Source organism: Amblyraja radiata, chromosome 14 (genome assembly GCF_010909765.2).
Source record: "Amblyraja radiata isolate CabotCenter1 chromosome 14, sAmbRad1.1.pri, whole genome shotgun sequence".
NCBI classification, from domain to species: Eukaryota; Metazoa; Chordata; class Chondrichthyes; order Rajiformes; family Rajidae; genus Amblyraja; species Amblyraja radiata.
Genome location: NC_045969.1, coordinates 33,869,116 through 33,897,062, shown reverse-complemented (window position 1 = coordinate 33,897,062; position 27,947 = coordinate 33,869,116). Strand labels below are relative to the sequence as shown.

At 40.4% G+C, this 27,947-nt stretch overlaps 1 protein-coding gene across 3 annotated transcripts in view; it reads right to left on the bottom strand.

Annotated features, from left to right (window-relative positions):
- Window positions 1-27,947, bottom strand: part of med14 (mediator complex subunit 14) — a 66,916-nt gene that overhangs the window by 1,205 nt on the left and 37,764 nt on the right. Inside the window, exons 17-30 of one of the 3 annotated variants that reach the window (XM_033033100.1) lie at window positions 26,361-26,521; window positions 23,365-23,511; window positions 23,185-23,276; window positions 22,848-23,000; window positions 19,181-19,450; window positions 18,202-18,339; window positions 16,906-17,014; window positions 15,425-15,553; window positions 14,258-14,431; window positions 12,757-12,992; window positions 12,258-12,437; window positions 5,970-6,077; window positions 4,984-5,109; window positions 1,755-1,944 (exon numbers count right to left, since the gene is read on the bottom strand). In XM_033033100.1, coding sequence (XP_032888991.1) covers window positions 1,755-1,944; window positions 4,984-5,109; window positions 5,970-6,077; window positions 12,258-12,437; window positions 12,757-12,992; window positions 14,258-14,431; window positions 15,425-15,553; window positions 16,906-17,014; window positions 18,202-18,339; window positions 19,181-19,450; window positions 22,848-23,000; window positions 23,185-23,276; window positions 23,365-23,511; window positions 26,361-26,521 — 2,213 coding nt within the window. Of the gene's footprint in view, window positions 1-1,754; window positions 1,945-4,983; window positions 5,110-5,969; window positions 6,078-12,257; window positions 12,438-12,756; window positions 12,993-14,251; window positions 14,432-15,424; window positions 15,554-16,905; window positions 17,015-18,201; window positions 18,340-19,180; window positions 19,451-22,847; window positions 23,001-23,184; window positions 23,277-23,364; window positions 23,512-26,360; window positions 26,522-27,947 lie in introns of all 3 variants that reach the window. The other 2 variants (XM_033033099.1, XM_033033101.1) reach the window with 2 other exon arrangements.

Here is a 27,947-nt window from a genome sequence, read left to right as displayed (position 1 = left end):
TGTCTTTCCTCAAATTAGGAGATTAACATGCATTCTTTATATCATTACAGTCAAAGAGTTAGGAACTTGGTAGCAAAATGACAAATGGTTACTGCACCCAAAGTGATTTTACAGCCTTTATCAATTACAGTCTGAGTTTTTGATCCCGTCAGTATTAAACCAATGGTTAAATGGATTTTAACCAGGGGCAGCACAGTGGCGCAGCAGGTAGAGTCGATGCCTCACAGTGCAGAGACTCGTGTTTGATCCTGACCTTGGGTGCTGTCTGTGCGGAGTTTGCACGTTCACCCTGTGACTGAGTGTGCTTCCTCAGGGTGCTGCAGGTACCTCCCACATCAGTAAGACATGCGGGTGTGTAGGTAAGTAGGTCTCTAAAAAAAATGCCCCAAGTGTGTAGGAAGGGCATGTGAAAGTAGAACAACTAGTGTGAATGGGGGATCAATGGTCAGCATGTTGGTGGGCCAAAGGGTCCATTTTCATGCTGTATCTTGCAATCAAGAACAATATAAAGCTTGGAGTTAATATTGTAAAAATATATATGACCTATAAAAAATGCCATTGTATTGGAATATTTATCACTCTCTCTGCGACCTTCCTGGCCAAATGATTCCTCTTCCTCCATCCCAACTAAAGCCTAATCCCAGCCTCATCCTACTGCATGTAACAATGAAAACACTTGCATCACGATACTTCCAAGTTCTTTGACATAACCCATCAGCAACAGATCCCTCACAGACTATATCTTAACCAGCGTATCCTGGCATTATCGGCCTACCAATTGCTATTAATAATTATTTCACCACCAGAGCATAGTTTCTGGTTCCAGATCTATACTTGGGTCAGACAGCACAGAGTACCTCAAAATGAACAGCAAACAGACCTCATTTGGCAGCACAGCAATTTCTGGCTGATGGACCAGAAGGTCGAGGTTTAGGTGTATTATTGTTGCGTGCATTGAGGTACAGTGACAAACTTTTGTTTTTGTGCTATCTAATCAAATCTGATAATAGTATGCATGAATATAATCTAGCCAAGCACAAAGTACAAAGGGTAAAGCAAAGAGAAAGATACCAGATTGCAGATTATGCTTCTCAGCAATAAGCTATTTGTTTAGTTTAGTTTATTGTCACCTGTACCAAGGTACAGTGAAAAGCTTTTGTCGCGTGCTAACCTGTAGCATTCCTGTTCCAAAACAAACTTTTCTAGCATTTCTTCAGTGATAATTCGGTCATTTAATAAACAGTGGAGCACTATGAAATACATGATAGACACAAAATGCTGGAGTAACTCAGCAGGACAGGCAACATCTCTGGAGAGAAGGAATGGGTGATGTTTCGGGTCGAGACCCTTCTTCAGACTGGAATCAGGGGAAAGGGAAACGAGAGATATAGACAGAAGAAGAAAGATATAGAACAACTGAATGGAATATATTGAAAAAGGTAATGATGATAAAGGAAACAGTCTATTAGCTGTTTTCTAGATGAGAACGAGAAGCTGGTGCGACTTGGGTGGGGGAGGTATCTCTCATTTTCCTTTCCCCTGACTCCAGTCTGAAGAAGGGTCTCGACACAAAACATTACCCATTCCTTCTCTCCAGAGATGCTGCCTGTCCTGCTGAGTTACTCCAGCATTTTGTGTCGATCTTCAGTTTAAACCAGCATCTGCAGTTTCTTCCTACACACTATCAAATACAAGTTCTCTGCACATTGAAATTATTAAATTGAGGATGACAGAATCGTTTTTTTTTGGCTTACCCTGTGGTGACTGGTGCACCTCTGAAAACCTCCTCAAAATGTTGCTAACCATCGTTGCAGCTGCTCCCGATGTATTCTGTGGCCTTGGAATATCAGCTTGCTGTGTTGCCCCTGTTGCCATATCGTAGACAATTGGAACAATAATGCTGATTGGTTCCTGTGGAACTGTCAGTCGCTGAGTGAGTTGCAGCTTTTGGGAGATAAGAGTGATGAAGGTTATGGAGGAAACATAGAAGAAAAAGTAGTCTTACATTTTGGTATTACAAACTCTGACATAAACAACCAACAATTCATCTTCTATTCCCAATTCTAGCTTTGTAATGGGCCTTGTTTCATTAGGTCTTCTGTGGCCAAATTCAGATGATATAGTTAGCGATCAGTACATTGGAGATGCTAATTGAATATCCACAAAAGCTAATTCCCTGATCTGTCAAGATTGCAAATAGCAACAGAGGTCTCCAAATGTATTTTTCAAGAATTTTGCTCTGCTTTTGACTGCACACTACTGCGTATTTCAAGCAAGACGTTTTACAGAATAGGAATAGATCTGCAATTTATACTGACAATGCTCACGCAATGGTAGAAGTGACCATTGCACATCCCTGTAGAGACAAAGTCCTGTCACCAAAGACACCCTCCAATGTTGTGGGAATATTGGGTAAACACAGACTGATGAAGTTCCAATGTATTCCAAGTTTTCAACCCAAAATATCAACTGTTTTTCTTTCAGGAGATGCTGCTTGACGTGCTGAGGATTTTAAATTCTATATTAGACTTGGAACAGATTTGGAAGCCACAAGGTTGTGAATCATCAGCAGTAAAATAAAATGCACTCCACCTATACTCTGTTACCCAGCCTGTGGCTCAATTTATCATTACTTTCAAGCCAAGGGATGGACCCTCCTTCTAGGAGTGCAGTAAAAAGCAACAACTAACATAACTAAAAGTGATTAGACACCACCTGAGTACAGCTGCAATGCAGGACTATATACATGCTCAACAGTATGTAATAGAGCTGAATGGTCTGACAATCAGTAGGATAAAGAAAAGCTCTGATATCTAACCGCATCCAATTGCGAATGGTGTGGGCAATTAAATTGCTAATTTAAGGAGACCGCTGCAAGAGCATCTCCATCCTTAATAATGGCAGGACCATCAAAAGAGTGCAAAAAAATCAAGTTGAAGCATTCACAGTCACGTTGTTCCAGAAATGATGAATAGAAGAGCTTAATCCTGTGAGCCAACCATCATAAATGCCAGTCATCAGTCAATTTGACTACATGGTGATACTGGCTGCAGTAAAAGACTATGGCTGTAGAACAATCAGTCTAGCTATTCCAGTATATTTACATCATTGTAATCTACGTGAAAATTACTGAGTTATTTCTGATGAGTCCTATTCACAAAAAGCTTAACATATCCAATATGGCTCATGACTGAACAATTACTCCACTTTTCATCATCAGCAAATTGATGGAAAACCCCATCGACATTACTATCAAGTAGCACTGACTCACCAACAGCCTTCTCCCCACATCCAGATTTAGTCACATTTGAATTAATCCACTCTGGACTTCATCACAACCTTAGTCTAAACTTGAGATGAGAGATGACATCAAGGCAGCATTTATTGAGTGTGGCATTAAGGTGCTCCAGTGAAAACTGGTGTCAATTGGTATCAAGGGAAACGTACTTCAACGGTTGGAGTCATATCACCACGATGGGAATAGTTATAGCTGTAGGAGGTCAATTAACCCAGACCTTCACTGCAGGGCCAACTTAATCTTTAGCCCAATGATTTTCAGCTTGTTCACCAAGAACTTTTCTTTCATCATAAAGTCAGAAGTGGGGATGTACTGCACAATGCTTGCGCAATGTTCAATTCCTTTTGCAACTCAAATAAAATGAAGCTGCCTGTGCCTTCCTGTAACAGCATCTACACAATGTGCAATCATGGGATGATAATGACAAATAGCATTGTACCACAAAAGTGTCAGAAAAGTGATTATCTCTACTTAAGAGTTCAGCCAGCTACCCCTGATATTTAATGACTTTACCAATGGAACTTCCTGGAACTTGCTGACCGATGGTATGTGGGAGTCTCATCATCAGGGCTGTTGTGGTTCAAGGCAGCAGTACAGCACCACCTTTCCAAAGACATTATGGGCAATAAATGCCATAAAAAATGTATTTAAAAAAAATCATGAAACTATTCATCTTTAAAAGCTGTATCATCAGTTAAACAAGTCCAAAATGTTTACCCATCTTGGAAGTGTACTATCTAATGATGCAAGGATTGATAAGGAAGTGATTAATCACATTCAGACAGAGATCATATTTTGGTAGTCTTATGTTAAGTACACAAACCAGCCTGCTCATTGAAATCTGTATGTGAAACATATGGATACTCTGAAGGAAGAGTATCTTAAGGAAGATTCTTAAAAACCCATTGTCCAAATAAGGGTCATAGGGGTCCCGACCCAAACGTCACCTCTCCATGTTTTCCAGAGATCCTGCCAAACCCCCTGAGTTACTCCAGCACTTTGTGTCTTTTGTTGTAAACCAGCAGCTGCAGTTCCTTGTTTCTACATTCAAAAGCTTCCAAGATTTATTAGAAAATCTGAGTACTTTGCACCTTGTTAAGTGGAACGACATCATGGACAGTAAATTAGTTGAACTTGCTGTCATTATCAACGCTAAAGTTTCATTCATCAATGACAAGTTCTGTTGTGTTGAACAAGTCAGGACAGTTGCCAAAGCAAGAATTTAGAGAGTCAGGTGGAGCAGAACAAAAGCGGCAACAAACAAAGGCTTTATATGAAGAAAATCAAGCTTCACTTGAAACAATATAAAAAATATCCATTGTTTCAATGGGATGGTCACCAAGAGTTGGTAATTGTGCGCTGAAAGGTTTGGAGCTACAATAATATGCAATTGGAGGCAGGACATGAGAGGAAGGAATCAACACTAAATGAGCAAAGAAAACAGAATTCACACGGGAGGGATATTTTGACAACATCCATCACTGGTCAGCCGGCGTAGTCAATGATGCACCTGACTATCATGAAGTTTAGCTCCCTCTACCACCATTGCCATTTTTGAATACACAGGACACCCCATTTTAATAATTATCTTATTATGGCACCAAATCCAATATATCTTACATTTATGAGTTACTATCACTTGACTTTAAACTGCAAGGAACTCAAAGTAAAGGAGCTTTACTTACAAAGAACAGCATCTTGGATTTTAACACCACAGCGGGTGTTCCCGGTGGAGCAATTGGAGGAGCACTGGGAGGAATTGTCAAGCAGAACTGCACATTCCATCTTATCTGGGTTGCTTGATCGGGAAACTTCATTGCAAAATAGAACATTATTTATTGAAATACAAAATGAAGATGAGAATTATTTTGGGTATATAGATGTATAGTATTAGTTTTTATTTTCTACAAATAGAACTGTGTTGGAAAATATCTACATACCCCAAATAATTCTCATAATTTTCAGTATTTATTTAAATATTTTGTCAGTATAATGTGCAAATATACCATATTCAATATTTTCTTCTGTGATTAGTACTTCAAGTAAAGTTTTAAAATATTACTCTCAAATTCATAATTCTTCCCAAGCTAATTCTGAATCTGTAGAATTCTACATGACAAAAAATAACTAAAAGTAATACATAGTTGCACAATGTCATTAATGCTGGTATATCTCCAGACCATTTTAAAGAAGATTTTTGAGAAAGTGTTCTTAAATTTAATACTGCAAAACTTAAAGCAACAGTGTTAATAGGTTTCAAATTTTCACTCCGTTTTATCCACTTCAGTTTGCTTTTCTAACTTAACTGCCAGCAAACAAAGTTGCAAACAGTGGAGTACTTCATGAGAAAGCCAGGTAAAAATCAACTACACACATACTGTTATAAAACTACTCTGCCATTAAGTGAATGTAATATATTTAGTTGCATAAGTTCTTTTACATAAATATTAAAATGGAGCACAAGAAGGAATTTCAAGCGGGGCAAAAATGATTACATACATATTCAAAGTCTCAGTTTGGAAAATCCATTCATTCCACGCAATAATTAGCTCTAAAATCATAGACTGAAAAATATTACAAATTATGCCTGGTTAAAGAAGTATTCAGAGGGATCATATGATGTTACTAGAATGTTGTGATGCTGTTAATGTTCCGTTACAATGTCACTTACCAGTTCTAGTTTCATGATGCGCACACAATCTCTCAGGATGTGTGTGGGAGCTCCCAGTAGCTTGGCAAAGGCATTTAGTGTATTAGCTTTAAATGGTGGTCCAGCAACCTTATCAAATGGAAACAAACAATTATATACCTGTAATGCTAGGATGGTAATATATGAAAAAGTGATTAATAACAAAAATAGCAGGTTATTTATTTAATGTAATTGTCATTTTGTTTGAGTTCAATAAACGTAAAGGTAGATTTTTTGCAGGGTTAGATGATTAATGTCACATCACTAATTATTAAATCAGTCTTATGACTTATTTTGATGGGGAAATTACATCTTATCCAAGGATCCTATGCAATTTTCTAAAAAAGCAATCTAATATGCTCCACTCTGTCAAGTATCTGTGCCCTTCTATAAATGGCAAAACAGGTAGGCTACAATGACAAAGTAGCTCGCTTCAAAGCTAAGTAGAAGTTTTAGGAGTCAACATTCTAATTAAAACTTTTAATTTCACATCTGTCAGATATTTAAACTAAACCTGTACCAATTTATTTTTGAATTAGGACAATGAGAATTTGTATGGCATGCCAGAGATATAAGCGCAAAAATGAAAGTTAATGTCACAGTGCTGTGCTGAGGAAGTGCTGTACCATTTAAGGTAGCTCTCCATCAGATGAGACTTTGATTTGCCTTTCTGGTGCATTTAAAAGATTCCGTGGAATTATGGACAATATTTACCTGCCACTGTCTGGTTGCTACCACAATTGTTTTGTGAATTATTGGCAACATTTCTTATTCCAACAGACCCTACACTTGAAAAGGTACTTAATTACCTAAAAATACTTTCAGAAGTGAAAAGCACATTGAACTGCAAGTCCATCTTTTAACTAGAAGTGAGTCACTCTGTGATAATGTTAAAGTGAATGCTTTAGTTTAGATAAACAGCACGGAAACAAGCCCTTCAGCCCACCGAGTCCGCGCCGAACAGCGATCCCCGTAAACTAACACTATCCTACACACACTAGGGACAACTTACAATTTTACCAAACCAATTAACCTACAAACCTGCATGTCATTGGAGTGTGGGAAGAAACTGGAGCTCACAGTGAAAACCCATGCAGGTAACGGGGAAAACGTACAAATTCATACAGACAGTACCTGTTGTCAGGATCTAACATGTGTCTCTGGCACTGTAAGGCAGCAACTCTACCGCTGTGCCACCGTGCCGCAGAAGATTTGTTTTATTTACCAGAAGAAATAGACCAGGAAGTAAAGGTATCACAAAAGAAAGAATAACTGGTATTTTGAGTCATAGAGTGATAAAACATGGAAACAGGCCCTTAGGCCCTACTTGCCCATACTGGCCAACATGCCCCAGCTACACTAGTCCCACCTGCCTGCATTTGGTCCATATCCCTCTAAACCTGTCCTAACCATGTACCTGTTTAAATGTTTCTTAAATGTTGGGATAGTCCCTGCCTCGACTACCTCCTCTGGCAGCTTTTCATACACCCACCATACTCTGTGTGAAAAAGTTACCTCTCAGATTCCTATTAAATCTTCTCCCCTTAAAGTTCTTTAAGTTAGTTATACTTTCCACCACTGCAACCCCACCATAGAATAGGCCAGTCAGTAACAGCACCCAGCTTCCAACTGCAGACTTCACACCATGGGCAGCACAAAACAGGATTGTTTGCTACTTTTCAACTACTACCTACACAGGGCTCGAAATTAACGGTTGCCCGGGTGCCATTGACCACTCAAAGTGCAGCCGGGCAACCTAAATGCCGACTCATTTTGCCCGGCTTGGCAATCAAAAACTGGAGTAACTCCGCGGGTCAGGCAGCATCTCTGGAGAATAGGAACGTGACGTTTCGTGTCGGCGGCGGCGGCTGTATTCGTCTAGTATCTTTGATTGTGGGGCAAAGATACTAGGTGCGTGGTGGCGAAGGATCGGAGCGAAAGACGGGCCCCGAACAGCGGCAACAGCGGCCGCGAAAGCGGCTCCACCGCCTCCTCCCGCACCCCGCCCGGCGGAAGGAACCTCCCTCTCTCCCTCCTCCCGGCCTCGGCGTGCGGAAGGGGTTGTGAAAGCGCCGTTGGCGGATTTGCAAGCAGCGGCCGCTATCGCCCTGATAGCGGTCACTGCTTGCAAATCCGCCAACGGCGCTTTCACAACCCCTTCCGCACGCCGAGGCCAGGAGGAGAGGGAGGGGGAGGCGGAGGCCTCCTTCTGCCGTCTGAAGCAGCTGCACGCTCGGCCCCGCACCTTCCAGTCGGCTGGCGGAGGAGGGGAGGCGGTGGCGTGGAGGCGGCGGCACTTTGGGCGTTGGACAGGGACGGCCAAGGCAGCGGGGCGATGTTGTCCGAGGAGCGCTGACCTTCCTTCCTCCCCACCTCCTCTGCACCTTCCATCCCCCCTCTCCCTCTCTCTCTCTCTCTTGTACGCCCCCTCTATCCCTCTTATTCTTCACCTCTGCCTATCCTTAGCCCCACGTCCCCCTCCCTTTTCATCTGTGCTTGAATTGCCTCATATTGTGTTTTGAATTGAATTCCGTCTTTAATTTGTGTACTAGTCATGTCTCTACTATTTATTTCATTCCCCTTACATGTTTTTCCTCTACTTGTTAAATTTTTGTAAGGTGTCCTTGAGACTCTTGAAAGGCGCCCATAAATAAAATGTATTATTATTATTATTATTATTATCCTGGGACCCCTCCTCTCCATCCCGCACTGATCCCCATTCCCTCCTCCTCTATTCAGTCCTCACTGACATCCCCTGTGCTCCCCTCCCCATCTACACCCCCCCCCCCCCAATCTATTCATCACCCTACCCACCTCGCATTGATTCTCCTGCCACCCCCCCCCCATCCATCCTACACTGGTCCCCCAATTCATCCTGTACTGACCCCCCCTTCCCAATCATCCTGCACTTCTCCCCCCATTCATACTGCACTGATCCACCCTCCATTTACCCTGCACCAATCCCCCCATCCATCCTGTAGTGATCTCCCCATTCATCTTTTACTGATCACCCATTCATCTTTTACTGATCTCCCATTCATCCTGTACTGATCCCCTCATGCATCCTGTACTGATCCCCTCATGCATCCTGTACAGATACCCTCATTCATCCCGTACTGATCCCCCATTCATCCTATACTGATCCCCTCATTCATCCTGTAGTGATCCCCCATTCATCCTGCACAGACCCTCCGATCCACACTGTCCCGACCTCCCCCCCCAATCCATCCTGTACTGATCCCCCCCATTCAAGAAGAATGGGGGGAACAGTTTGAAGAAGGGTCTCGACCCAAAATGTTGCATATTTCCTTAGCTCCATAGATGCTGCCTCACCCGCTGAATTTCTCCAGCATTTTTGTCTACCCCCATTCATCCTATACTGATCCCCCCCCCCCATCCTACCGTACCGACCCCCCATTCAACACCACTGACATCTCCACTCACAATTTTACATACTCCAACCAACACGTACTAATTCACCTGCCTCAATCCATCCATTCCGCACCGATTGCCTTCTCAAACCCCACCGCCATCTATCCACCCCGCACTGATTCACACACACCCTGACCCTATTGTGCTTCATGGTCTTCAGAGCGAACATTGACTATGTTTGATAACGGAATGCAATCAAATGTGTTTTAATTCCCCAATGTTATTATTTGTTTTGACACCTTTAAACATATTACCAAAAGAACATTTGCTGCAGTTATGTCCTTTGGCCATCTCTTGTCAGTTAGTGTAAGATGGGTATAGCACTTTTGTCTACCTTCGATTTTCCAGCATCTGCAGTTCCTTCTTGAACATAATATGTGAATGCTTCATTGAGCATAATTCCAACTGGTAACTACGCACTTCGTCCAAGCCCATTATCACACGCTTCATGCAAACCGTCTTAAATGACCACCTAAACTGTCATTTGTCAACCTAAAAAGCTGTCAAGGTTGCCCGGCTGGCAACAGGGAAAAAAAGTTAAGCGAGAGCCCTGCTACACAAAGAGGTTATACAGTTGGAGGAGGATTATGCAAATAGGGAGGGGAGGAATCCAAAAACAAGACTGAAAATTTAAAAAGTGCGGGAGTGTTGGATAAATGAGGATCCGTGAGTTAGTTAATGTGGCAGGAGGGAATTTACAGAAAATAGACCGAGGAAGATCATTGAAAAGTGATGGAATAATAAAATCTGGAGACGACAAGACATGGATGAGGGCTTTATGGATGGACTGACTCAGGAATAAGGTTACAGAGGAGGAAACAGGCATTCTTCATGCTGGCATGAATCTAAGCGTGCAAAGCTGAACACAAGCTCAGTGCACAAGCTCAGATGCACTGAGCAAGGTGAATGAGCACAAAGCTGCCGGCCCCGATGGCATCCCTGGGCGGGTGCTCAGGGCATGTGCTGGACAACTATCCCTGGTCTTCACTGACATTTTCAATCTGTCACTGGCCCAGGGTGTTGTCCCAACTTGCCTCAAGACATCAACCATTGTGCCAGTGCCCAAACAATCAGCTACAGGGAGTCTCAACGACTTCCGCTCAGTGGCACTCACCCCTGTCATTGCAAAGTGCTTTGAGCGGCTGATCTTGGCTCACCTCAAAGCCAGCCTCTCCCCCACACTGGACCCCCATCAGTTTGCCTACCGGACCAACAGGTCTACAGAGGACGCCATATCGGCGGCCCTACACTCTGCCCTGACCCACCTGGACAGCAATAACACCTACATCAGGATGCTGTTCATTGATTTCAGCTCTGCCTTTAACACTGTCATCCCCGCTAGCTTGATCACCAAACTCAGCGGACTTGGCATCTCCACCTCCCTCTGCAATTGGACACTGGATTTCCTCACCAACAAACCACAGTCTGTTAGGGTCAACAACCTCACCTCCTCCACTATAACACTGAACACCGGCGTGCCACAGGGCTGTGTGCTCAGCCCTCTCCTCTACTCCCTCTTCACCCATGACTGCATCCCTAAGAATGGCTCCAACGCCATCATTAAATTTGCCGACAACACCGCGGTGGTAGGACTGATCAGTGACAACGACGAGTCAGCCTACAGGGAGGAGGTCCAGCACCTGACAACCTGGTGTGCCAACAATAACCTCGTCCTCAACTCTAAGAAGACGAAGGAAATTATTGTTGACTTCAGGAAGAACAGAGGGGGCAGACATACCCCCATCCATATAAACGGGACTGAGGTGGAGCGCGTCTCCAACTACAAATTCCTCGGGTAACACATCTCGGAGGATCTGTCCTGGTCCTTCAACACCTCCAAGCTGACCAAAAAGGCGCAGCAGCGCATTTACTTCCTGAGGAGGCTCAAGAAAGCTCACCTGTCCCCCCAGATCCTGACCAACTTTTACCGCTGTACCATCGAAAGCATCCTGACCACCTGCTTCATGGTATGGTACAGCAGTTGCACCGTTGCGGACAGGAAGGCACTACAACGGGTGGTGAAAACCGCTCAGTACATCATCGGTGCCCCGCTCCCTGCCATGGATGCCCTCCACCAATAACGGTGTCTGAGACGGGCCGGGAAGATCATCAAAGACCCCTCCCACCCTAACCATGGACTGTTTGCCCTCCTCCCATCAGGGAGGCGGTACAGGAGCCTCAGGTCTCGTACTAGTAGGATGAGGAACAGCTTCTACAACAACACTATCACATTGCTGAACTCGAAGTCCCGCCGATAGATTTCTCCAGTCTCTCCGTCCACATTGTTTGCTTATTCTGTATTTTTATTTCTATATTGCACTATTACTACGGACTGACGCTAAACTGCATTTCGTTGTACCCATACTTGTATCTGTGCAACGACAATAAAGTTGAATTGAATTGAGTTGAATTGAATTGAATTGAATGACCCCTAAGTTGCAAATAATCTGGTTTATTTTAAGCAGCAATGAGAGAGGGCTGCAGTCAGTCCTTAGAAAGCAGACACTGCACGGACTGAACACAATGGCTGCTCAATACATTAACCCATTTTCTATATGAATAAATATGAAATTTTTCATGTATTGGAAAGAACTGCAGATGTTGGTTTACACCGAAGATAGTTTACATCCCCTGTAGGGGGAGGAAGCAGTAGGACCCAGGAGTTAGACCATGTGGTGTTGGAGCCTGCAGCGTGGAGGCTGTGGCCCTTGAGCCGAGCCTGGAACTCAGGTGAGGCAACAGCTCCGGCCTGCTGGTGGAATCTCTATATAAACACATTTTCTGCTCACCCAGATTGGATGTCAGGTAAAAAAAAATGCAGCGCTTTTTCGAACTTACTCTCGTTTCAAAGAACTTTTCTAAAACCTGTAGTTCTTCTTGCAACCATGGGTCTGTTGTTTCAGGTGTTACTTTGAATTGCAACGTCTGATACGTCTGTGGGTTCAGTGCCACTCGACACTTCAGTGCTTCGGTCTTAAACATGATCACACCAGGTTCATTGGAATTTATAAGCTGCAACTGGAGGAAAAAACAATGACCATTTTTGGTTTCTTTTAAATAAGCTGATTAACAAATCATAGCTACGATTGCTAAAAATTACATCATCTGGATATTATCAAAAAAATGCAAGAATTATATTCTTCACTAATCATGATGAAGAATATACTGCAAGAGATAACCATTTAATGCAAGTTAATAGTAAATGTAGAAATTTGGAAAAAAAACTCTTTAAAATTTTAAAATACTTAATATATGATTTTTCCCTTTTAAAAAGATGTGCTAGACTTCATATTAGAGCATTTGTTGATTTCACTTGAAAAATTATTATTTTTCTTACTGGTTCCTGTTGTATGATCCTCTGTAGGTGTCGTCTCATCATAACTGATCCCAAAAATCGTTCCAGTGGGGAACAAAGGTAACTTCCAGCCAGTCCTGGAACAAGACCCGGCGTTGGTGATGGACAAAGGAGAATGTGCAAGGCATTATGTGTTAAGATGGTAGGTATCGATGCAGCCCACGAACGCTGAGGTAGTGTACGAGGAGGGGGCATGTTGGTCGGCATTATTTGAGTACCTAAAATAAAAAGACAACATATTATATTTGCCATAACTATTTATGCAAAGGTAGTATTTTCCATTATGGTTGTCAAAGTGTATTTCACATGAACCACAATTGAACTCGCTATAAATGTGATCTGCTTTACTTCATCACAATTCAAACCTGAAAGCAATATTCCAGTCATATGAGGAATAAAGTAAGAGATGGTAACAATAGAAGAAATGTGCTAGCACAATGAGAGATCCTCACCCCTAATTGTGCCCTGCCAAACTAAATATCTTCTTCTGATTAATTGTAGGTTAACGGTGTTAACTGTGGAGTTTCTGATTATTTCCGATAAGTCTAGAAACATTTTAAAGAATATTCCGCATCTCTTTTGGCCTTAAATTGTTTCCACCTTACTAATGATGGAGTTAGTAAATGCCATTTGCATGCTTCTGTAGTATAGGCAGGTCAGTAGGGATGCAGTGGGCATCTTTAAGCTGCCTGTCAAACCCCAAATATGCCACTTTGTCAGCACATCAAAACACTCCACCATGAAACACTCAAATCCAAGATTAATAATCAATTCAAATGCTTTATTTAAAAAAAATATGGATACGGATTTTTATCCTGCATTGCAATAATTTCTTGCCAAATACCCATCCTCTTCCAACATCACATAATTGAGGATGATTCAAGTTGCAGATCTACCAATGGTTTCCTCTTAGCTGAATGTATTATTTAAGTGGCAATGTTAGTGTTCCACTCCTCGATCAAAACAATGATTAATTACCCCTTCTCAGAAGGCATTTCATCCTAAGATCTTAGCACTGAACACATTTAAGACCAAGGGACAGTAACTATCATTTATCATAATCATATTAGGTCGACGATATGCATCACCAAGATAATCATCAGTTTTTCCATATATTTCATTGGTATTTTGCCATAAATTGCAAGATTTCCATTATCTTTTTCAGTGTAGAAATGCAAACATATCTAAAATGTTCAATCTGGATTTTGCCACCCAAAGAGGTAAAAAAAAAAAAAGTGGAAGTACAGATATTACTATAGCTTTCATGCTCTGTATACAAATATTTGTGATACTTGCCATTTTCTTAAAACTGTTGAGAAATTTAAATTATGCTTTAGGAGTGGCAGGCATAGCAAATGTATACAATTAAAATTAACCCAGCATTTCTATCCACACAATTGATTATTGATAGAATTTTGTACTTTTATGAAAAAACTGAACATCATTTGGAAATAAGATAATAGACGTTTGAACTTGCTTGTACCAGCTCTTGGGGAGTGAGATACTTCAGGGATCGGAGAGTGCAAGGATGGATTTGCTGGAGACATTCCAGGAATGCGTGCTAGAGTTGATCCAGGTAACTGTGGAGATCCAGGCCAGTTTCCAGGACGCTGACTGGGTGACATCATTGAATAAGGTGAGCTCGGATCAATTGTACCTAAATAAAAGAGTAAGATGAATCAGCACAATGTCGTTATTCCTTTACCAACTCTCTGAAAGAAACTAAAGAAGACATCTATGCCAAACCACTATCCAAAACCTCTAAAATAAAAGGTAAATCTTGAAATGATCTCAGACTTAAAAATAATGTGTTCATGATTTGGAATGAGCATTTACTTGTTTATCTGTCCAAAAAGCCTTGGGCTCTTTAAGGGAATTTGAAAGGCATCACTTCTAGTCATCTAAAGTCCAACAAAATAACTTGTTTTGAAGGTGCGTTTGTAAACCATTTTGCTCCAGACATGGAGGAATACTGTGCTTCCAAGATTTTATTGGTTCTCAATAATGCCCTTGGGCATCCTGTATTTTGTGGATGATTTTCTTCCCAATGTCAAGGTTGTTTACTACGGAATTACGGTGTTGAAGGCAGAGCTACAGTCAATAAATTGGAGTCTTATGTAGGTGATACAAGTAGTATCTGTTAAGAGTTTTAGTTTATTTCTTTCAAAATTAAACTTATTTCTCTAAAAATAAAACCTCAATAGCACTAGATTACAGAACTAAGCATTAAAAGCCAACTTTCAAAGTACAATTTGAAAAGGAAAAACAGCCGACACAGAAATAATAAAAATGAATTGCAGATGTTGGTTTATATCAAAGATAGACTGGGAGTAATTCTGTGAGTCAGGCAGCATCTCTGGATAAAAAGGATAGGGTCCCGATTTGAAACGTGACCTATCCATTTTCTCCAGAGATGCTGCCTGACTGGCCAGCATTTTGTGTCTATCTTTGACACAGAAGTAATCTCAGTACGAAATATACATTAATATCAAAAGAATAGAAACTAATCTACATATCTTACAAAGTATTCCAATATCTCTCACCATCAAATAATCACAATACCTTTGAAGAAAGAAGCATTCGAACGCCCAACCATAAATTGGTAAAACATGCATTTATTAATTTTAGTCATCAAATCAGAAAATCTCACCATGTGGACTTGCAAAGTTTGGTGTCGGTCCCATTGTAATTCCAAGGGAAGATGGAGATGGAGAGGGTGCAAATGCTGGTGAGGGTGCTCGAATTGCACCACTAGGGGAATTTGCCGAATGTAAATTCCCTGCGCAAAGTACAAGTTTAATTTTGCATGCTGTTAGCAATCTACTACTTAAATGACTCAAGGAGCCGTTAAGCATTAAGCAAACACCAGGATTACACCAGTGCCAATTAATTAAAATGTGTTAAAATTTGACATGATTAAAATGCAACACTCTAAACAAATGCAAAACATTAAAAACTATTCTCTTTTCAAAAGGGGAGTATTATAAGCATTCCTTCTCTGATTTAAAAAAAAGCCCATTCTCTTCCAAATCTTGCATCTCCAAGATGGCACCCAACCCAGGCGACTCTGTCACAGAATTGGATCTGCAATCTCTTATTACAATCACTCCACACTCTTAAATCTTTACTTCTACAGCAACATTTCTTACCTTTACTCTGTACACTGTGAATGATTAGATTGTAATCATGAATTGTGTATTGACTATCTGCTGACTGTTTAGCAAGCTACAAGAGCTTTTCACTGTACCTCGGTATACGTGACAATAAACTAAACTCACATAACATCCAAGTAAATCTTATCCAAAAGAATCCTCTCCAATAGCTTTCGTATATCTGATGTGACGCTCACCGGTGTACAATATCCCTATCTCCCTTCTTAAACAAAGAAATAACATTAGCCTCCTCCAATCTTCGGGGACCTCAGCTGTGACAACAGAAGATAAAAGATCAGGAACCCAGCGATCTCTTGTCTCTCTCAATAACTTGGGACCAATCCTATCAGGCCCTGGGGATTTATCCTCCTTAATGCTCTTTAAGAGACACAATATCACTTCCTTCTTGATGTAAAAATACCTTAGCACATTTGTGCAATAAGGACCTGACTATTCCTCATGTCCTTCTCCTTGGTAAATACAAAGGAAAGCATTCATTTATAATCTCACGCACATCCTCCGACGCCACAAATAAATTTCATCATTTATCTTTCAGTGATCCTACACTCTCCTCTTGTTTTTAATTCATGCATTAAATGCCTAGGGATTCTATTTATTCCAACCTGCTAAGAACATTTCATTATCCCTTCTGGCCCTCGTAATTCCTGCTTCAGTTTTTTCCCCTGCTTTCTTTATATTTCTCAAAAGCCCTGACTGATTTCATCTTCCTAAACCTAGCATATTTTATTTACATGTACAAATATATATATATATGAATATTGATACATAATTTGGGCATTACATTTGCAAGGTTGCCCAAAACACGTGAATATTTGGTATAGCCATTATTGCCACATTGTTATGCAAAAGTGTCATTTTCAGGCGTTCTAGATCATATAATGAAAAAATGTTTTGCAGCTCATATACAAGCCTCTGAATTTAGGATTACAATATGTAAAAAATTGCACTCTTCGCTTACCAGGTGATTGGGTCGGCATTATTTGTTGTGATGGAGTGACTGTATTGTGGTAGGATGTAGGTGGCGATGTCAGAGGGTATGTCACTGTTGAACCAGATTTGGCAAAAGACTGAAACAAAAAAGATGTACATGTGCCCTCAAAACAAATAGGAAATAATTGGTCTCGTCTCAAATAAAGCAGGTTAACCCCCTCATATTTTAAAACGTTTCTCAGCAGTACTGACTGGCTTCTACCACTCTTAGTTTCTTCACATAACAGCTACAGTTAACAGTCATAACTTAACAACAATTGCTTGGTTAGGTACATTACTTTCCCCATCCTCGTTCAAAAACTTGGTAAGTTGCAAAATTAAAAGCCTGGTCAGTGAGCAAACTAGTGGCAATAATAGAGAGAGATGTCCTCCAGGAATCTCCTAAAGTATATCAAATGTAAAAGAGGACTTTACTTTAAACTTTAGTGATACAGTGCAAAATCAGGCCCTTCAGACCTAAGGAAACAGATTCTTCAACCCAACTAGTCTATGCCGACCAAGATGCCTCATCTGAGCTAGTCCTATTTGCCCATGTTTAACATGTTTGAGAGACAAGGAACTGTAGAAGCTGCTTCAAAACAAAAGACACAACTGCTGGAGTAACACAACAGGGGTCAGGCAGCATCTCTGAAGAATATGAATTAGTGTCATTTCAGGTCGGGACCCCAGATTAATTATGGTGATAGACACAATTATGGGTGACGTTTCTGGTTGAGACCCTTCTTCAGAATGGTTAGGGATAAGGGAAACAAGAGATATAGGCATTGATGTGGAGAGATAAAGAACAATGAATGAAACATATGCAAAAAAGTACCGATGATAAAGGAAACAGGCCATTGTTAGCTGTTTGTAGGTTAAGACGAGAAGCTAGTGCGACTTGGGTGGGGGAGGGATAGAGAGAGAGGGAATGCTGGGGCAGCTTACAACCCAGTGGTATGAATATTGATTTCACTAACTTCAAGTAGCCCCAGCAATTCCTCTCACTATCCCTCCCCCACCTCTAACCCCTTTCCACCACTGACACAATTATCTTTATAACACAATTTTGTATAACGCAAGGTTTCTTAGGAAAACAACTATCATGTTGGACCAGAACTACCCAAACCGAAAACAGCAGCTCTACAGACTTAAATAGCAGATAGTCATCATTCTCTCACACAAGCTGCATTGCTTTTGACTGCTCCACATAGGATGCAATAAACATTTGGAAAAACAAGAATTGTCCCTGCCTGTATTTATTGCATAACTAGAAGTGCATTAATACCTGTTGTGGTTGTGACTGAAGCTGAGACATTAACGATTCTATCATGTCGCCACCAATAGGTGATGGTGGGTTATCATCTTCATTCACCGATCGTCTACGTGCATCTTGGGTACTGTCTACAAACATGTTCAAGAAAGTCTGAAAGATGATCAATATTTAAATGATTAATTCTTCCATATTATGGTGTACTTTGCAACAGAGCGTGAGGAATTCTCAAACATCTTACACACACTTTCGGCTTTACTTTAGACTTTAAAAATACAACACAGAAACAGGCCCTTCGGCCCACTGACCAGCGATCACCCCGTACACTAATACTAAAATTTATAATTTTACCAAAGCCAATTAACCTACAAACTTGTACGTCTTTGAAGTGTGGGAGGAAACCGGAGCAACCGGAGAAAACCCACACAGTCACAGGGAAAACGTATACACTCTGTACCGACAGCACCAGTAATCAGGATAGAGCCTGGGTCTCTGGCACATGCTGTGAATTATAATAGGTTACTCATTGCTGACAATATCTTTTCTCAATGCCACATCATTAATTGTTTTCAATAACATTTGTCCTGATCCGTTCATAATTGGGTCACGAAATGTTTAGAATTCCTGGATCGTACATATATGTAGCACAAGTTTCACTATCAAAGCTTGCCTACAACAAACTTTATTTAAAAAAAAGAATGATCTATTTTTAAAAGGTTATTACTTTTTATAAGCATCATGCAATTAAAAAAATCAAATTAATTCAGTATGTTTTAACACATACAAGCACTTCATTTAGGATTTAGTATGTATAAAAAAAATAGATGGCTCATTTTATTTTTAAAAGAATGAATTGCTGAAGACATTTTCACTATATTCTTGCAATGTGTCGATAGGAATAAAATGACATTGTACAAGGTATAATATAACCCCAGTAAATACTTTTAAAGATAACTACCCTTTACTGTCTTTAGCAATCTGATCAATGACAGACCTTTAAGCCTGGAGCTGGGTGAAATCCTTCTACGATTTTACTGTTGTCGAAAAGACTGTAGGCACCATCACGGATAGCCACGACACCACGACTTCGGCAGTATATGTCAATACAGTACATATTGCGGAAAGCAAGTCTGATGTGTGTGGGCGACTGTGGTAGTATTGAGAAACACTGATAGACTGTATTTGTTCGATGTGTAAGTCCCAACATCGGCACTGTTGGGAGTTTATTGATGGCATTGAGTGATGCTTGTGTATCATACAATATCTGTGGGGTAAAGAAAAGATTATTTTTACTTCACACATTAAATGCAAACATGTGAAATAAGACATATATACATCATTAAAATCTTGCTCATATTGTAAATTAAATTAATACATTATTATTCTGGTTCAATCACAATTGAAAATTGTATTATTGTATTCCTGTGTTTATTTTGTGGTGCCTTTTTACCCATTCACCCTCACTTCCATGTAGAATGATTTATTGCACAATTCAGTTCTCTTTTTAAATAGTGAGACACTTCGAGAGTATGTCTAGACTATTTAATTCTTGCAAACATTTATTATGTTATTGGGCACACTCGGCAATTGAAACCAGATTAAAGCACATCATCACCTGGCTCATTCAATGTAGCTTAATGCATTGTACAAGATACATTTATTTGTCACATGTACCAATTGGTACAGTGAAATGCGTGGTCACCATACAGCCATACGAATAAAAAAAACACAACACACGATAGACTCCAACATAAAACATCCCCACACAGCAGAATCAAAGTTTCCCACTGTGAGGGAAGGCACCACAGATGGAACAAGTAAAATTTAGTCAGCATACACTGAAATGTTGATAATCTTACCTGTACTATATCTGTATATTTACTCAAGTTAATTTAATAGGAAAATAAAGATAATTAATATATTCAAAGCTGTCAAGATCCAGATAATCCAGAACAGAAAAGAAAAAAATGGATAAATCAAGTGAATGTGTGTGGGTCAGACCACTTACGGTCAAACCCTCGTCAGTGGTTATGAGGGCTATCACGTGACGTCATGGGTTAAAGGGAGTGTCCTGCTACATAAGCAGACCTCACCTTGAAATCTAGAGTCGACAGGTAGCTGAGCTTGAGACAACACCCTCGCTCAGCTGCAATGACAATATGTTAGAGGACCGAACTGGCATGTGCGTCAACCATGTAATGTCTGAATAAAGCAACTGTTTGTTCACCACGTTTGGTGCCACTACATGTGTATATTAATTGGCAAAAAACATTTGTACAAAGAAAAAAAAGTTAATGTTTCATGTCAAAAACCCTTCATCAGAATGTCAGAAGAACGTCTAACTTGTTTATATAGAGTTTAGAAAATGTGCAATAACATGTAGTTAAATTCAAATCTATGGAATTATCGATCAGTTAAAAAATTACCACTGTGGCTGGAGACAAAGTGCAGATAATAGACTGATATTCTAAATGGCAGGGCGTGACATGGTGTCCTGCAGAGATCTATGTTAGTTCTCTACTATTGACCATAATAACAAACAACTCAGATGATGGAATTAAAGCCACTCATCAAGGTTTGTTGATTACATTAAAAATGTAGCCTTGTATAAACTGATGATAGATGTATAAACTATAAATAGACAGTAATTGATTAAATTAACAAAACTGTTGAAAATGTATTTCTACATTTGTAATTGCAGTTACAGAAATTTGAATTCACTTCTGCAACTGGGGTGGCACAGTTGGTGGAGCTGCTACCTCAACGCCAGACACCTGGATTTGATCCTGAACTCTTGTGCTGTCTGTGTGGAGTTTGCACAATCTCCCTGTGACCACATGGGTTTCCTCTGGACGCTCTGCTTTCCACCATATCCAAAAGATGTGTGGGTTTGTAGGTTCAGTGGGCTCTGGAAATTGCTCCTAGTGTGTAGGGAATGGATGAGAAAGTGGGATAACATAGAACTGGTGTGAAGAGGTGATCAATAGTCGGCATGGACTCAGTGGGCTGTGTAGCTAAACTAAAACTGAACTACAATTGATACTAGACAGACATTTCTCAACCCAAACAAATACAAGACACAGCTGCGTATGCAGGGTTAAATTACAAATCAGCCACAATTTCAAAGTACAGCCGGACAGGCTTAAAATGCTTAATGGTCCATTCCCTTTTCCACATTTCCATCATGTTGAGGAAATATGCAATGGCTGATAAGTTTCAGCAGTGGTTTTCTGAGAATGATGACACATTATAAAGTGAACTCCAATTGAATCCCAAGAAAATGAGGTTGATTTGTTACCAGAGCAACTGACTTGAAAACCTACATAGAATTATTGTAACAATTTATTAAATGGTAAATTTATCTCAACAAATAAAAGCATGAAATGCAGTTAACTATAAATTAACAGGTTTTCTTAAGGCTTGTTAATGATGGATGGTTTCAACACTATTACTGAATAACAGTATTGAAATGCTATTTTTGTTGATGCTAATTAAAACCAAGATTAGGAACATTCACAAAAAAGCCCCCTAATCGGATTGTTTAGTTTTCCTTGCAGAAGGAGCCTGGTCACAGATTGGTAAAATAAACCTCCCTGCTTCACTGCCTGAAAACAGCCTCTCATTAACTAAACCGATACAAGTCTCTCTCATTGATTGCGTTCAGTCCTGGGCATCATATTTTTATAAAAGGATATATTATCTTATACTTGCTAATCAGGCCAATTCAACAGGAAGTACTTGATCCAACATAAACACAAGGTATATCCATGCACAACAGGGATGAAAAACAAAGTTGCATTTGATGTGAAGTCTGTACAGAATCAACACAAGATATCCAATAACAATTTTTTGGATGAAAGGTTGCACAAAAGTGTTAATCTTCCCTTCTGCCAAATATATTGCTACACTTAATTTAGAAGTTAAAATGAAGTGGGCACTGACCGACTGCTTATGAGTAAAAAAAAATATTGAATGTTACATTGCCGCCCCCAATAAAGGCTTCACGATTTTCCCCACAACAGAATTGACATTATTTCAAAATATTCAGTTAGTTAGTTTAGTTTATTGTCATGTGTATCGAGGTACAGTGAAAAGCTTTTTTGTTGTGTGCTATCTAGTCAGCGGAAAGACTATACATGATTACAATCACGCCGTCCACCTTGTACAGATACAGGGTAAAGGAATAACGTTTAGTGTAAGGTAAAGTCCCATTAATGATAGCATGAGGATATTTAATTAGGTAGATGGTAGCTCAGGACCACGCTCTTATTGATGATAGGATGGTCCTTGAATGGAAGAAACAGTCCACGAATCTGAAATCTATTGTATCCTACCTTTAATCGTTAATGGATTATTGATTAGTACCAGTAACATTCAACTCATTTCAAGAAGGGTCCTGATCCGAAATGTCACCTATCCAGAATGTTGCCTGGTTCGCTGAGTTACCCCAGCACTTTGTCTTTTTTTTGTAAACCAGCACCTGCAGTCCTTTCTTTCTGCCATTCAACTCCCATTGTTTTATGTAGTTCATTATACAAGAGCTGTTGATAATAGCCAAATTTACAGTTTCACGTGTTTTACAATAAAATTCCCAATCTATAAAACTAGAAGCATATGGTAGCTAGATTTCATTAAAAAATATACATAAATAATGCAGGTACCTGTAATAACTGAATAACATTTGGTGATTTGTTGAACATTTCCTGAAGTTGGTGGAGAATGATGTTGTGGCAGTTACTACAGCCAGAATCTGGACCTACTGTTCCTAATGATATGTGGAATTTCTGGTGTGTGGGATTCCACTGGATAGTTATCTGAAATGCAAAAAGGAGCAATATCTTAAAAAAAAAAAATAACGACACCATATATAATCTTTGTTCTTCAAATATAAAATTTGGCATTTAAGCGCATATGATTTACAGATGGTGTTACATAATAATATTCCACTGTAAATTTACAAGATTACAAAAAAAGTAAAATGAAATTTACTGTACTTACCGAGCTGCCCTTTGTGGCTCCATAGCATATGATAAGTTTACGGTAATTATAAACGCGTATCTCTGAGAAGTGATTAAGGTGGGATGGTATTTCTAAAAGATGAATTATTAGGAAGATTATTTCTCATTTCACTGTTGCGGCAATTTCATATGAAAATAAATGTGAAATTGTGGCAAGTACCTGGCAGTGAACGTGCAAAGTCTAGGACACAATCATAGAGCTTAGCAATGCTATTCCACTCGTTTAGGAATGCCTCAACCACCTTTCGACCTCCGACAGGTTCTGATAACAAGCTTTCATATGTCAGATAGACATGACGTGTTGAACCTAGAGACAAATGAGATCAGTATATTGGCAGACACAAGATGCCGGAGTCTTGAGCAAAGTAACAAACTGCTGGAGGAACTCAGTGGGTTAGGCAGCATCAGTTGGAAGAATTAGAAACAAGGAACTGCACATGCTGAGTTACACCAGCACTTTGTGTCCTATAGTGTAACTCAGCATATCAGGCAGCATCTCTGGAGAATATGGATAGGTAACATTTCAGGTCAAGACCCTTCTTTAGACTGTTTCGGGTCAAGCCTCTGACCCAAAATGTCGTCTATCCATGTTCTCCAGAGATGCTGCCTGACCCACTGAGTTCCTTCAGAAGTTTGAGTTTTGCTCATTTCAATGGGAGTTATTTAACATGACTATCCATGTCAGCTGTGACATACCTCATACATAGTATCTTACATGTGATAATTGCATATATCAGCAGCTGACGTTTCTCAGAAAGACTGTGGGAACAACATAATAAAATTACTTTGCTCTAATGTTGTAGAACGAGTGAGACTTTAGTCCAATTTCCCCCCTCAGTGTTAATACTGCTCCACTTAAGTAATTTGACTTTAAACACTCAGTGATTGTCAAAAACTATAATGAAGCATTATTCACTTTTTCTGATCTACTTGATTGAAAACTGTTTCATATTCAATAGGTATTATATATCTTATCTGAGCAAAGTAACCCGTAGTTCAACTATGTTTGGACACATTTAGGGCAAGTAAACACACAGCTTTGGAGCCAAACATTTTCACAGTTTTGCAAATATCCAGGACATCAAGGTAAAACAATTTTGGTTTAATTTGGTTTGATTTTGCAAATGCAAATGGATCTATTTTACACATTTGAGTCAATGAAAACAGCTCCCTGCAAGGTGATAAGCAAATTAAAATCAAAACAATTGTAAATGCTGGAAATCTAAGCTAAAAATTATAAAATGCTGGAAATAGCAGATCAAGCCATATCTCTGAGACGTGAAATAGAGCTAAAACGTTTAGGTTAAGATCCTTCATCAGAACACAGGAGTCGACAAAAAATAGCTTGTTAAACTACAAGGAGGGTGGAGATTCTCCAAAAGGATAAAACCGGAGTGACCACGGAAATAAACTATAAATAAAGTTATTTTGTTCAGGACTGAACGGGGAGTAGTTAAAGAGTGAGAGCATGAACAGGATTGTGGGAGTTAAGAAATGCAGAAAGACATGTGCAGTGATCACCCCGACCTATGTTTGTTTGCTGTAAACACTGTACAGAGTACACTCAATGGTAGAAGTGTAAGTAAACCATTGCTAATTGCCAACGTGACACTGACCATCTTGACCTTTGCACGCCCTTTTCATGTTCTAACTTAAATTCCTTTGATCTTACAGCACCTCATTCACTATGAATCAAACCCGAGATAGTCATCAAATCCACTGATAAAACTGATGCTGCGACAGTCTGACAAAATGACCTCCATCTCACAGAAGCCAAATGTCAGCTCTCGGTCACCTCCTCATACCTCCTTTTGAATCATGACTCTACCATCAAACATTAGGTCATGACCACCCAGGCAGTCATGGATCTAATTTCCGTGGCAAATCTTCCTTCCACAGCTTCCAGCCTAAAGGATACAAGCTATGCACATACTGCTTTTATCTCCTGGCCAAAACTACAAGCAGGACTGCCCCGGCAAACCCATTGTACTATTCTAGCTCCAAAGTATTTATTTCTCCCTGCTTTGAAACTCATTCTTCTCCTCTGGTGCAGTCTCTCTTCACTTATATCCATGACACCTCTAATGCCCTCCATAACTATGATAGTTTCCAATTCTAATAGCCCCAACAGGCTCATCTTCCAATGAGCAGAACACAATGCGCTGGAAGAACTCAGCAGGTTAGGCAATATCCATGGGGAGAATAGACAGGCGACTTTTCAGATTGGACCCTGAAAAAGAGTCCTGAACCAAAGAGTTCTGAACCATTCCCTCTACAGATGCTGCCTAACCGCTGAGTTCCTTCAGAACTTTGTTTTGTTCAAAATTCCAGCATCGCCCGCTTCTTGTGCCTCCATCTTTTCAATGACGTACATTCCCTTTACACTTCCATCCCACATTAGGATGGTCTGAGGGTGCTCAGCTTCTTCCCAGAGCAACGGCCCAACTATATCCTCTCCATCAACACTCATTCGCCTGGCTCAACTTGTGCTTACATTGAACAACTTCTCCTTCAACTCCAATAATTTTCTTCAGATCAAAGACATAATTATGGGCACTCACCCAAGCTATGCCTATATTTGTTTCAGTCTTACCTAGGCCCACTCTCTCATCTGTTTTACCCACAATACATGGGTGATTATACTGGCCCTGAACCTGTGCAGTTATAGGCATGGTCAACCTTTGACCCTTTCCTTCTGTTCCTGGACCTATCTGCCACTATCTCAGAAGAGGGCCCAGCTTTTACCTACCCCCCCCCCCCTCCCTTTACTTCTTCCCCTTCCCCCATCATCTTTTTGCCCCCTCTGGGAGTGGTGGTCATGCCCAGCATGATTTGCTGGACACGTCTGCCTGCTCTGCATCCCCCTCCCCCAGCCTCCCTGCAGCTTAACTAATTTCCTCGTCTCCTTCTCAGTTCTAATGAAGAATCTTCAGCCCAAAACATTAGATCTATTTCTCTTCCCACACATGTGACTTGACTTGCCAGAATTTCCTCTATTTATGATAAATGAATTACTTGTTTCCACAAGGTAATCTGAATCTCTCAAGTCAATACACTTTCTGCACAACACTAAATTTTGAGAAAAATCAAACCAAAATTGAATGGTTTTGGACATAGCATAGATAATTCTAACAAGAAAATTGAAAAGTAGCTAACCTTGTTCTTTGGCTGAAGTACTATTGAGAGGGCAGTTGGCAAACACCAATTCTGCCACCCACGTCCGATTATTTCTTCCTTGCAATCGGAAAGTACAATCCAACAAGGAACGGTCTAAGGCCTTCTGAGTCTCCTCACTGACACTTGAGCATATAGGAATCCTTGGAAACATGAAAACCCACTTAGTTCCAAAACAGAAAGCAGCAAAGATAGGTTTACTAGGTACAAAGTATTAGCCATGATATGGAAACAGCCAAGATGAACATTGGGAAGAAATGGCCAAGACAAAGAGGTCAAGTATAAACCAGCTCTTTTTGCTCCAGCTGTTATTAGTTGAAGAAACAACAGCTTTTGACTGACAAAATAAAGTTCTATGGAACAATGCCAATGAAATTATCGGCAAAAAGATAAAGCTGTTCATATTTGATCAGTCTGTGGAAAACATGTTATTCATTATCAATTTGTGAAATTTTAGTCTATATCAAGTGCAGAAATATAGCTTTTTGTAATTCAGAACAAATCAACAATCTCACTCGTACATCTCGGTGGCAGCAATCAGATCTGCTTTCACAAAAATAAATTATTTGAAAGCAGTTAGCCCGGGTGGAGTCCCTGTGCAGGTTCTGAAATCACGCACTAATTAACGGCCCAGTATTTACCGACAACCTCATTTCAACAGTCTATATTCTCTTAACTGCTTCAAGGAAACCCCTATCATTGCACTTCCCAAGAAAAGTAAAGTGACCAGTGTTAATGATGTCTGCGCTGCAGCTCCAACATTGACCATAATTAAATGTTTCAGACTTCAACATCATTATATCGATTAGGCTCATCTCTAAACTCCTGGACCTTGACCTTTGGTCCTCCATGTCCAATTGTCCTTTGAACTTCCTGACCAGCAGATCTCAATCAGTTATAACTGGTCATACTATTTCTTTCACCCTGGCCCTCAGCACTGGAGCTCCTCAAGGTTGAATGCACTGTTCTTTGCTCTACTCCCTGCACACCCATAGTTTGCAGACAGGTACAGCGCCAATTCAGTCGTTAAGTTCCCCAATGATACCACGGTGGTCAGCCAGATCAACAACAATGATGAGATAGTGTATTAGAAACAGATTGGGAACCTTGCGTCATGGTTTCAGAGCAGCCATTGAAGCCTTAATGTCAGCATGAGTTGGTTATTCAAAGGGAGTGGGGGAGGGTGGTTGAACACAACCCTGTCCTCATCAACAGAGATGATCGATAGCTTCAAGTTCCAGGACATCCATATCACCAGCAAACTAACCAGGTGCCTTCACACCGATGCAGTAATCAAGAAAGCACATCAGTGTATTCACTTTCTTAGGCATCAGAGAATATTCGGTATGTCCTCAGGGTTTCCCTTGAACTTCTACAGATGTGCTTTAGAAAGTATTCTCAAGGGATGCATTTCAGCCGAGTATGGCATCTGCTCTGCTTTTGGCTGCCTGTACCTGCAGAGAGTGGTGAACACAGCCAAGCCTATCATAGGTTTGTTACATCCTTCCATCGAGTCCATCTTCACAGTTAATTGCATCAGGAAGCCATTCCCTTTTCCCTTCTGGTAGT